Source organism: Plectropomus leopardus, chromosome 7, assembly GCF_026936395.1.
Source record: "Plectropomus leopardus strain MGB_pleo_1.0 chromosome 7, ASM2693639v1, whole genome shotgun sequence".
Lineage (NCBI taxonomy): Eukaryota > Metazoa > Chordata > Actinopteri > Perciformes > Serranidae > Plectropomus > Plectropomus leopardus.
The window spans coordinates 9,165,856-9,178,354 of NC_142182.1; the positions used below are offsets into that span (position 1 = coordinate 9,165,856).

General features: G+C 39.6%; 1 protein-coding gene across 11 annotated transcripts in view; it reads left to right on the plus strand.

Moving 5' to 3' along the window:
• The window catches only part of c2cd5 (C2 calcium dependent domain containing 5), a 32,657-nt gene extending 20,161 nt beyond the window's left edge, over window positions 1-12,496 (plus strand). For 4 of the 11 annotated variants that reach the window (XM_088079830.1, XM_088079831.1, XM_088079827.1 and 1 more), the window contains 18 exons: window positions 51-149; window positions 313-424; window positions 545-624; window positions 1,348-1,534; window positions 1,621-1,785; window positions 3,310-3,354; window positions 3,880-4,020; window positions 4,095-4,158; window positions 5,089-5,150; window positions 5,586-5,684; window positions 5,787-5,876; window positions 6,003-6,081; window positions 6,603-6,695; window positions 6,795-6,863; window positions 7,539-7,640; window positions 8,819-9,012; window positions 10,444-10,590; window positions 10,752-12,496. In XM_088079830.1, coding sequence (XP_087935956.1) covers window positions 51-149; window positions 313-424; window positions 545-624; window positions 1,348-1,534; window positions 1,621-1,785; window positions 3,310-3,354; window positions 3,880-4,020; window positions 4,095-4,158; window positions 5,089-5,150; window positions 5,586-5,684; window positions 5,787-5,876; window positions 6,003-6,081; window positions 6,603-6,695; window positions 6,795-6,863; window positions 7,539-7,640; window positions 8,819-9,012; window positions 10,444-10,590; window positions 10,752-10,877 — 1,954 coding nt within the window. In that variant the 3' untranslated portion in view covers window positions 10,878-12,496. Of the gene's footprint in view, window positions 1-50; window positions 150-312; window positions 425-544; window positions 625-1,347; window positions 1,535-1,620; window positions 1,786-3,309; window positions 3,355-3,879; window positions 4,021-4,094; window positions 4,159-5,088; window positions 5,151-5,585; window positions 5,685-5,786; window positions 5,877-6,002; window positions 6,082-6,602; window positions 6,696-6,794; window positions 6,864-7,183; window positions 7,217-7,508; window positions 7,641-8,818; window positions 9,013-10,443; window positions 10,591-10,751 lie in introns of all 11 variants that reach the window. The other 7 variants (XM_088079833.1, XM_088079836.1, XM_088079834.1 and 4 more) reach the window with 4 other exon arrangements.
• The last annotated feature ends 3 nt before the right edge of the window (window positions 12,497-12,499 follow it).

Sequence of the window (12,499 nt, forward strand, 5' to 3'; positions counted from 1 at the left end):
TTCTCTTCCATTTCTTTCTCTTTTGATCTTTCCGTTTCCCCTCAACACAGCGAGGAGGTGTGTATCCTGTCAGCATCAGGCACAGCCGCCATCCTGAATCCTCGTTACATGCGTGAAGGCTGCCTCGACATCGGAATCACCGACCACAGGTTGCTGTGATTCAGAGACTGATCAAACTGATGTTAATCCTTGTGTGTGTGTGTGTGTGTGTGTGTGTGTGTGTGTGTGTGTGTGTGTACATATGTACAGTTTATGTCTGCATAGCCATTGATCTACGGAGGCTGATACCAGGTGGTGTGTGTTGTTCCTCAGGTTTGAGGAGCCGTCTCCCCCGAGCTGTGGCTTCTGCCACATCCCATATGATGAGATCAACATGCCATTTCCCGCCCAGCTCACCTACTGTTACCACTGCAGGCGACAAAAGGTCTCAAATATAATTTTTGTTTGCCTAAATCAAAGACTCATGCATGTTTATCATATCTTGAATTAATGCACTTTGATGAAAAAGTATGAATTTATTGCAGTAATTGATTTTGTTTTTAAGGTTCCTGATGTGCTGTTCACGACAATCGACCTGCCGCCAGAAGCGGCTGTCACAGGGAAGGGCTGCCTCATCCAGGCCAGGTGAACCTCCTCACAGTTAAATGGTTTCAGTCTTTTGCTATGATTACTAAAACTGAGAAGTACCACCCACCAAAACAGCTAGAAAATGGATATGAACATATACAGCATGGAATATTTCCAGCGACTCTTGTCAGATATGATAACTAAGATAAATGTACTGATGTCTTTGTGCACGCACATTGACGCACACTCATATGTGTTGATGTGTGCCTGTATGTGTGTGTGCCTGTGTTTGTGGTACCAGTTATTGTGGTAAATTATATCTTATGAATTGAAAGTCATGTATTTAGCTTAATTTATTTGCATAAACTTGCATATATGTACCAGTTACTATGATGATGATTATTATTACTATTATTATAATTATTAATTAATTTATTTTTATACTGTATGTTTTGTTTTGTGTTGTATCTTTGGCTTTGTGTATTTTTTAACTTCCTTTTTTAGTGTGATCAGTAACTGATCAGCTGTGTCATATAATTTCTTAAAAAAAAGTCTCACACCAAGAGCCAAGTTAAATTAAAATTATATTATTTCTTTCATTCCAGTGCTTGACTTCACATAGAGATGATCGTATAGAAATTCATTAATAAAATCACAAATTATTAAGTTTAATAGCAACACTGTTATTAAAAAAAACCCAGTAACAGGCTACGCAAAATGGAGCCTTGCATGCAAGACATTTATTAAAGTGTATTAATGCCACTGTTAATTGTCTTCCAGACTGTGTCGTTTTAAAAAAAAGGCCCAGGGTGAAGTGAACGCGACAGCCATCTCCAACCTGCTGCCTTTCATGGAGTACGAGCTACACACGCAGCTGATGAACAAGCTGAAGCTGCGGAGCATGAACGCTCTGTTTGGCTTACACATACAGATCAGTGTCGGAGAAAACATGCTCCTGGGTTTGGCTGTAGGTCAACATTTCAGGTTATCAGCTTAATCAGCAATAAAAGTGTTTGCTGCAACACTGTCCTTAAAATTTACATGTTTGTTCAGTCTGCTACAGGCGTGTACCTGACAGCCCTGCCAGCACCAGGTGGCATCCAGATAGCGGGGAAGACTCCTGGTGACCTGAGCAATGAGCACCACATCCTCACCATCCAGAAAAGGATCAATGACACGATAGCCAGGAACAAAGAGCTCTATCAAATAAACCCTCCGGTGAGACACACAATGGATGCATGGACAGGAAATTAATGTATGGAAGATGAGATTTGTGATTAAGTCTGCAAATTATCCCTTAATATTCCAGATTTTCGCTGCTAAATTTATACAATGTTTATTTCAACACGACAGTAGCCAGCATGTCATGTGGGTTTTAGCCCGAAATATAAATACTGTAAACAGAAAAACAAAAAAATATTTAAAAAAGATGTTTAGATGTGCTGGAAACTTTGCATTTACCCAGAAAAAAATGTGGATCTTTTTTCAATATTTTTCAAATATTTTTAATTTCCCAGTATTTTTTTTGAGGACTTTGAAGTCAGATGTAAGAATAATACAGTTTATAGCCATTAAATACTAAAGCTGCATGATATGAGGAAAATATGTGAGATACACCGTCGCCTGGGTCCAGACCTTTGAATAAATTGAGTTTGAGTTGACATTTAAGGAGTTGCAAATTCTGTCTGATATCAGGCAAATAACAATGTTAAATAGTCCAAAAAGGTTCATTTTGTTTACACTGAAACTTATTCAATAATTTATTTATCAACAGTCTTGTAATTTAAGGTGTTTTTTTATCTTTACCTTGACATGCTTTGACTGCTGCTGTTGATAAGAAAAAGATTGAAAAAAAAAAGAATAACATTATTGAATATTGCAATAACAATATTACTTTAGATAAACAAAAATCAAAGTATTCACTTCTGCCTTTCTGCTACTTCAAGTAAAGCTAAAATACAACAAATTGCTTTTTATGCTGAAAACTTTTTTTTTTGCCAACATTCTTTTATAAAACAAATAACATATTGAGCTGAACACAAAAAGGCACCGATCCAAAATGAATTACAGTTACATTATAAGGAATACTTCACCCATAAATTAACATTTGTGTATCAATTACTCAGTTTTTTTTCTTTGAATTTGTAAAGAAAACCATGTTGCCTCCACAGAAAACATATTTATTTATTGATTGATTAATTGGGGACCACATACACGTATGACTGGATAAATGAGACTTGGATTATACTGCATGAGTCTTATGAGAGTTTATAAAATTATGTGTTTTCACATATTAAAGGTACACAGCATGACTGACATACAAATGAGTATTTTGTAGTTTAAGTATTCCTTTAAAGTTCAGTTTGTATTAATAGTCTTTCAACTCACTCAAAAAAATCTTATTGCAATATCGCAGTGTATTGCGATGCTTTTATTGCACAAGTTGTGATGACAAAATATATATATATATATATATATATATATATATTGTGCAGCCCTATCAAATACCTAAGATTCGTGCCTCTGTGTCACATACACTGTTTTATCAAGTTAACAAGGTTTTATTATACACAAAAAGTTTAGCGATTCTTGTACACAAACAGATTTATTTTGTGCTGAACTATTTAAGTATAAATCGCTCCACTCGTGTTAAAATCATGTACGTTATCATACATCATATATAGTCTGTTTTTTGTGAATCATGATAAACTTACCCCTCTTGTCTCTCTCTGGTCATTAAAGAAATTATTTGCCCTGGACCCTGAGGTGTTCTGCGGCATGAACATGGTACTGAGCACGGCAACTTTTAGCTGTGAGACACAGCAAAGCATGACAAATATTTCACTTTATTAATCGCAATACTACTTCACTTTTACTGTAACTGTATGGCTGCTCTTAACTCGGGACGTTTGGGAGCAGGTAGATGTGTAAACCACTCCAGAGTCAACTTGAGGGCAACCCACTGTAGACTCGAATCTGTGATTACGGCCATCTACCCTGCCCATTCACACTCTCACCTGTGTATGTTTTTATGGTGTGTGTGTGTGTGTGTGTTTGTGCCACTCCTTACTCTTCCAGATCCATATTCAAATTAACACCAACCATGTGTGTGTGTGTGTGTGTGTGTGTGTGTGTGTGTGAGAGATGGTGAAGCTCATTGGGTACTCGAGTGAGTGTGAGCATGTGGTGCGTTATTAACATAGACTTTCTACTAGCAGTGCGGTCGGGGCAGATGTGCGATGCAGATGTGGCCTGCTGTGGTGTTCACTTTGACATCCCGTCTGCTTAGGTTTTGCGTCCCTCTTCTTACAGGAGCTGACGGAGGAGGTGGTGGGTTCTCCGATTCCTGAGCCGAGGCAACGATCTAGACTTTTCCGCTCCCACTCGGAAAGCTCAGATGAACTGTCAGAACTGGACCTCTCCCATGGCAAGAAGGATGCCTTCGTCTTGGAGGTGAATGTCTAAAACAAAACGTGTATGCAATTACTTCCAGGGTGAAGTGTAACTATTTGTGGCCGTTTCCATAGATTGATGACACTGATGCTGTGGAGGACATCCACTCCCTCCTCACTGATGCACCTACTCCCGCAGGTATGCTCGGTCGACTCACTGCATCACACATGCTCAGTCAGTTATCTCCTGAACAGGTCAAAGCTCTAAAAAAAATGCCTTTTCTAAACGGGACCCTATTGACTCCCACTTGTCTCGGATTGTCACTCCGTGTGGAGCCAATTTTAAAGCTAAATAAAGCTCCCTTCATTAGGGTGTAAGGTGTAAATACAGCTGCAATCTTTGGGACAAACTTCCCTCTCTGCAACAAAAAAGGAGCCGTCATAGTATGTGGTAACCATGCAGAAAAATCAAGATTACTCCCTTTTTATGTTCTTTTTTATTGGATCTGTAGGCTGTGCTGCTGTTTACCAGAAGTTTGGTCAGCTATATAATTCATTTGCCATTAAAATAAGTAAACAAATCTCTAAATAAATAAGTAAATTAATAAATGATAAATACATAATTAGAAATAAAACATAGGGCTGAGATTATTAGGAAACGTTTATTTTCTTTTACTTTTGTAAACATTTGGCTTTTCACTCTGTTTAAAAGCTACTCAGTTTTTGCAACAGTTCTGTAGCACTTTAAAATTAAAATTAACATACTAGAAAAGGGCATATTTGATCCTAAATATAAATGTAGCATCTAAGACATTACTGTCTGTACAACAATATTAAATGTCATTAATATTAAATCTCAGTTTGAGCAGTTTACATTCCTAAGGGTAGTCGCATGAACTTAATTTGTATATGAATATCAATACGGCTTTGCACACGGTCAGTAACTCGGCAGCTGTGCATCCTCGCCGTTGGAGGGTTTAGTTACACTCTATATAAGGTAGTGGGACGACACTTCATGTGGCCGACTGCGTGAACACAGAAACAGAGTGGACGTGTGTGGGGAGAGGGTGTGGGGGCTGGTTTCTCTGCTTCATCATCCACGTTAACATTTCCACTTTTATATCTTCAGGTTTCTACAGCTGCAACTCTGAGGTCATGCCTGGGATTTTGAACTGGACTTCAGGAGTTCAGGTTACTGTTACTCTTAACAACCTTCACAGATTACAGCAAACGTTTTTTGTTGCTTTCACAAAACACAATTTTGGGGCCCGTTTTTAATGCACATGCACTTTCTGCCATTTTGCACATTTGATATTTTCCAACCAGTAGAAGCATCAAACATTTCCATTTAAAAAATATGATTACATATAATTTTAGCAACTGACTGTACTTTCTGACAGTTTCCAAACTGTTCAACCACTGGGTCCAGATGACTCCTCAGTCATTAGTTCACGGTCTGCACATAAGAGAAATGACCACATATTCAGTTTGATTTGACAAATTGTAAATAACATTAGGGCTTCAAACAGAATGAAATAAAACATATTGCAAAAATAAAGTGCAATTAGGTAAAAACCAGGGCTGTTTCTTTTGTTTATTCTGTGTATTACTGTTACTGTCTTACAGATGTTTACATCGGTGAGGGTCTTCAGGTTGAGTAATGCCAATCTCACTAACCAAGGCTTGAACAAGATCTTCACTGACCTGTGTGAGAATCTGCTAAAGGTAAGAAAACCATCATTGATCAGGTGGTACTCTCACCAGATGTTTATCGTGGTTGTGTTTTGAACGTGGATATTAAAGTGAACTCATTTTGTTTTTTTGAAGAGTTTTTACTTCAAGTTGCGCTCCATGATCCCGTGCTGTCTGTGTAAGCTCAACTTCACTGTAGCAGTGCCAGAAGAAGAACTCATACAGGTGAGAGGTTTCAGGCTGGCTCTGCTTTGTGAAATTTCAAACAAAACAGAATTGATTTGTCAGATTTTAGGCTTTCTTTACTTGTCTCTACTTTCTTTACTGTACCTGTGTCTGTGTGTCTCCCAGGTCGCAGTGACAGCGGTTGCCATGACGTTTGACAAAGACCAGTCTCAAGAGAAATCAGCAGACAAGCCCACCGTCAGAGGTCTGTATGGTTAAAGGAGATAATTTATGGTTTGGGGGAAGTTTTTAATGTTTTCTACTCACCCAAAGTCAGACCGTCTAATTCAGGATTCCTACACAGTATGGAAAATGTATTTTTGTAATTTCCAGGTATGGATATGTATGGAAAAAAGGGAGATTAATGTTGCTATTCTGTCTCTTGAAATATAAAAATCTGAATTTCCAAAATTATTGATGTATTAATTACAATATATAGTTAAATTAGATCTCTAAATTAGATTAGTCTACTGTATCTTTGGACAGTTTATAAGCTCTATATCTGAGAGGAGCTGCTGCTCTCATAGTCATGCAGCTGCTGAACTAAGATAAGGCTGATATCAATATTAAACATGCCTTGAAACAGCAGAAACATCGAAAGGCTTTTAAGGGTTTGTCTCAGCAAAGTCTAAGACCATGCTACTCTAAACATTTAAGAAACATCACTTCTATTGTGTTTTATGTTTAAAATCATGCGTCTGTGTAATTTTGCATTCCTCTTTTCAGGAGTTAGTGAGACAGAAGAGCAGCTGCAGTTTCCCCTGGAGTTATGTGCAGACCCGTCATCCACCAACATTCAGCCATCATCCAAAATCTCAGGTAGCCTTTAATCATATTTTTTTATTATTGCTCCGCGACCTCCTCCTCTGCCCTGCTTCATTAACAGGCATTGCCCATCTCCTCCACTAACAACTTTAGGTACAGTCTCTTTACTCACCCCAGCTGCAAAACTCTGCCAAAATCAGCTGGTTGTGGTTCGTTCACCAGGTAAACAAACAGTGATGTGTCATAGCCCCGTGTGTTCTGTTTTGATGTGAACTTAGATGACCGTGTGAAGTTGTCTAGATGAGGCGTCATGTTCCTAAAGCAGCATGGCTTACTTTGTGGTCACATGATATGAACACAGTTACAAGCAGCAAGCTCTGTCTATAGCTAGCACGCTGACTGGAGCGTTACAGATTTGGAGGTGAAAGCTAAGTAACACATGCTGTGCTAGCCTTGTGGCGAGAACAAGGGATTGATCCTGAACCTTTTTCGCTTCCTGCAAAGCGCAAAGGTAGACTTTGATGTCTGTGTGTGTGTGACAGGTGTCCCAGAGAGTACCAACGTCTCATCCAGAGGTGAGCCCCCTTCCCCTCAACCATCTCTCCCTGCTACCAAAACTACTACACTGCCCTGTTTTGACTTTTCATCCTTTTGTCTCGGACAGAGTTATCCTGCACCACTCCCAAACCTCATCCACTTTTGTTCTTTTCTTTTTCGTTTTCTGTGTCCTTTTTTTTTTCTCTTGTTCACGTTGTTGTTGTTGCGTTTGTGTATGTTCGGGTGTGGGCTACGTGTGTGTGTTGTATGTGTGTGTGTGTGTGTGTTTTTGTGTGTGTGTGTGTGTGTGTGTATGTGTGTTCTCTCCAGCTGCCTCGGTTGATTACGGTTCCTTTGCAGACAGATGCAGCACCTGGCTAGAGCTGCTTAGGCTGAAAGCTCACACCATAAGACGAGGATCAGTTAAGACAAGTAGGAGGACACAGTCTCTAGCACACTCCGGTGATCATACCCACAAATACAGAACACAGTATCAACCAATCACACACACACACGCACACATATACATGCTCGCATACACTCACACAGCCCTCCATGCATGCCGCTGGGGGGCGGAGCAATCTTAAATCAAGCACCAGCTTTTTAGCTAGAGTGTGAACGTTGAAGCACCGCCCCTCAGAGGGATCCACAGTCAGCAGCTTGGCTTTGAAATGCCTGTAGCCATGGCAACCATGCTGACAAATTAATAGAAAGTCAAATCTTTTTGCATTCAGCGTGCTTGTATTTTTCTGGATCTGTAAGGCTTGCTGCACTTTGATGATAATTACTGGAAGAATTCATTTGATTTTTCTCTGCATTTGCATAAGTGAATGTACTTTAGATGAGAAGACGTACATGATTTGTGGATGTGCTGTACACGTACAAATTTAAACACGTGCAATGTGGTCGAGATCAAGGTGGGGCGGGCGGGGGGCAATGCTTTTCTGCAAGATCTGGTATGATTTTCAGTCCTGTGCACAGTAAGTGAACTACAATCTAATGTGTGGCTCTGAAGGTTCCTGGTTTGATGGATGTAAGCCACGTCAGGTAAATTTGCAGTAAGACAATGGAGCATCTTTCACACTCTGGCTCATGTACATGTGCCCAGCTCAACTTATAGCTTTCTCTGTCCATCTCCATTTCTCAAACCTCTTTCACAAATGCAAACAGATATAAATATTATCTCATGTACTTCACTGTACTGCAAATGCTGTATTCACACTTGTAAAACACACACAGCTGTGCCCAGGTCTGTCTCTCTGTCTGCAGACACTGTTTAACTGTCTCGTCTGTTTGCTTCATATGCATGATATGCATGGCAGTGCACGCTTTCCAAGTGATTATCTTGTCACCACACATCCACACAACTGCATGTCAAGTCACATATGTTTCTAACGCACACAGACATACTCACAGACAAGTGCAAACGTGTTACTCCTGCTGTGAAAACGCTAACAGCATTGCATTTTTGCACGTACATTCCACATTTCTTTCTGCTTTAAATTTCATATCTGCTTTCATTTTTCCACTATTTTGAGTGTTTTCTGGTATCTCCATTCCTTTTCGTCTTCTTTTTCCCCCTCCCGGCCTCTTGTTTTCTCCCTCTTTTGGACGTCTCCCTGCTCTCTCTGAACCTGCAGTCTCATCTTTGGAGCGCTCCAGTCCCGTGCCTGAGGGACGGTCCCGCTCGCTGCGCTCCAACCGCTCGTTAGGGGGCAGTTCAGTCACCGTGGTGAAGATGACACCGCTCTCCTTCCTCCCTGGGACACGAATCATTAAATACCTTGGGATCATCAACATGTTTTTTATCAGAGAGACAACATCGTTACGTGAGGTACGACTGCAAAGACACACTACACATGCAAATGCCCCAGAATCTTATACAAAGTGTAGAAAAGAATTGGACGTAGACTCTGGGTCTGAAAAGTGAAGCCAATGCAAATGTGCCTCAAGCTTGCATGCTCCCTGATGGCCTGTATGGGGTGACTCCTCTTGTTGCAAAAAGGAGTCTGATTGTATAAATGTCTTTAGGCCCAGAGACACAAAACTGGCATCAGAGAACTGAACTGGTGGTGATGAAGGCTGACGGCTGCATTACCTAATGTCCCCTGTCTCTTGGCCAAAATATTGCACCACATGCACTCAACGCTTCAAAACAGTAGTCCACAAACTGATGGGTGACGTCACGGTGGCTACGTCTGTTTCTTTTATACAGTCGTAGTGTTTCTTAAATTATGTCATTATGTCAGTTAGTCAATAAGACTTTATTTGTATAGCACTTTTCATATAAACAAAACTGTACCACAAAGTGCTTCATACAAGCACTAAATAAGAGGACTCATTAAAGCCAGAAACTGAGCAAAGGCTTCCTTAAGTAAAGAAACACCAGAGTCAGGATAAAAGCTATAGATGGAAAAATAAAAGAATAAAATAAAACAATGGATAAATATGTTAAAAATAATAAAATCATATACCAAGTAGTAAAACAGACTAAAATGTTCAACTAAAAAGTCAATAGATAAATACATAAAGTTCAATTAAAAGCCAAACTAAAAATGTAGGTCTTAAAAATATCAGCCCCACTTAATTGAGAGTAAAACGCATCAATAAGATGCAGTTCAATGCAGCTACAATGTGGTCTTAGTGTTATTACATGACAATGAAAAATTAGTTTGCCAATAATTAAGTGATGGATTCTAAACGATGAATACAGTAATTCAGTGTTTTTCTGTTACCATGTTATTGTTTGTATATCAGCCACTGATGCTGCAGCGCTGTATTGCACCTCTATATAAAGGCTTTTTTTTTTTGTTTTAACCAGAAGTATTTTGCGCTCATCAATTCAAGTCAAAAAATCTTTATTGTCCCCCAAGGGGGCAAATTCTTGTGCAGCTAGCAGAAGTGCATTAGTGCATACAATACATGAAATAAAAACGATACATTTAAATTCACACTGAATCATTTAAAAAAACGATGGCGGTAGGAAAAATGAGTTCTTCAGTCTGTTTAGTCATGCATTTTGGCTTGCTAAATCAGTGGACAGATGGAAGCAGTGAAAACACACTGTAAAGTGGATGGCTCGGGTCGGCCAGGATTGACTTGGCCTTTCTTAAAGACCTTACCTTATAAAGGAGGTCCTCGTCAGGAGACGCTTGGCTGAAAAAATATTTCAAAGTGGGTACATTACAGAAAAAAGTTTGAGAACCACTTGTTAATGGTGTAGACATCGCTGCACACATGAAATGTGTGTGTTTGTCCTCTGCAGGAAGGCGGTGTCAGTGGCTTCCTCCATTCATTCATAGCAGAGGTATTTGCGATGGTTCGAGCCCATGTAGCAGCCCTGGGTGGCAATGCAGTGGTGTCCTACAGCATGAAAGAGTGTGTGTTAATGGAAAATCCAAACAAGAACCAGGTACACACACACACACACACACACACACACACACACACACCTGAAGTATTTCTTACAATCTATTTTTACATGATACACAACAAGGTAATCTCTGCATCCTCAGACCTCACAGTCTTTGAGGTTGTTATGGTTTAATCTTCCTGTATTTGTTTCTCCTCAAGGCTCAGTGTCTCATTAATGTGAGTGGTGATGCCGTCATCTGCATCCGGGAAACGGACCAGGAGCCAACTGCTTCAACGACAAATGTTGGACAGACTTGCATTAGTGCAGCAGATGGGGCCACGTGACAGTGAAACACGGAGCCTCGTTTTGTCTGCAGGACGCACAAACTGCGTGAACACGCTCTCTGAGTCTAGCCATCCAAATATTAGTCATTTATGTCTGCCTTAAAACTGTAAAAGATCCAAAGGTTTGGACACAGGTAATAAAGAACAAGTACAACATGCACACTCGAAAACGTGCAGTCTGGATTAATACGGGAGTACAGGATGTTTCTGTGTTTTTCCCGATGTTTAAAGTGAGCATTTGTGCAGGAGATATGGACGTTTAAAATCAACAAAAGCGCCCTTATGCATAAAATTTTGCCTGTGTATTAAATCCGTCCATGCTGGGGGACCCCCAAAGTTACAGTATATTGGCCATTCCTCTCTGTGTGGGCGCAAGCGAGGCAGCTATGATCAATTTGTCCATCCACAGCTCACAGGAGGAGCCACTAAATGGCCATGCCAAAAGGGACGCAGTTGTTTACCATCTGATACTTTAAAAAACAGTCAGACGTTTGGCCCTGTTTCGAGTAACTTGCAGACTAAAGGCACATCTGTTCAGTTCAGAGTGGCCAAATGATGACTGTGTCAAGCAAGGCAAGTATTTCAATTCTGACAATTCACATTCAAATAGAAATTTTGAAGCCAGAATCGAAACAACCCAGACAACCCTGTGATGCCATGTTGTTATAATTTATTTTACATTTCATTTGATGTCCAGTAATACCGTCTAAATTAGATTTTGTTTATGAATAATCCTCTGAATTGCTGTCTCAGTATTGCTCACAGACAGTATCCTACAGATAATCAAATGTATTCATAAAGTGTCAAATAATGATGTCATCTATAATAATAATAATAATAATACTAATAAAAAACAGGCCAGGATTACAGACATATGCACGTATTTTTGTAGGGCAAGGATTTTTCTTTTAAAACAGCAATTTCTGTGTATTTCAGTGACTATTTTATAAAATGAAAAGTATTAGAATTTATAATGCTGAATCTTAAAATGGTCAAACAGCATAATGTGTATGGCTTTTATTCACTTAAATCGGAAGTGAGAGGGGAAGTGATGATGGGTATAACGCTGCCCTTTGGGGTCTAGCACCAGGGATGTGTCATAGGATAAAATCTTTGAGACAGTTAAGACTAAATTCAGCTTTTCGCAGTGTGCACTGAGGCAACTCTTGCAGCTCCAGGATCAGTTCCTCTTGGCAGTATCATATTTCACACACCTTTCGTCAAGATTCATCACATTTTGAATTATTATACTGCAACTGATCTGTCAAAAATGTATGTCTAATGCTGGAAAAAAAGCATCTTCTGGTGTAGGTGCCACCTGAAAATAAACTGTAAATGTTCTCTAAAATCAGATTTTAGTATTTTTGTAACGTAAAATTTATGAAACCTGCAGCTCATTTTGCTTGTGCAATGAATTCCTAATGTTTCGACTCACTGTGTCAGAGAATTATTGGTACTCTAATCTGCTGTGATCAGTTTCTTATGTTTGTGTCTAAAACTTGAATGTACATACTTAGATGCTTTTGCTTTCTGACTAGCAGCATGCAGACCCTCTTTTTATTGCCATGAATCTGTATGCTCGCCTGGTAAGTCTTGCACAATAAACTCAGTCAAACAAAGAT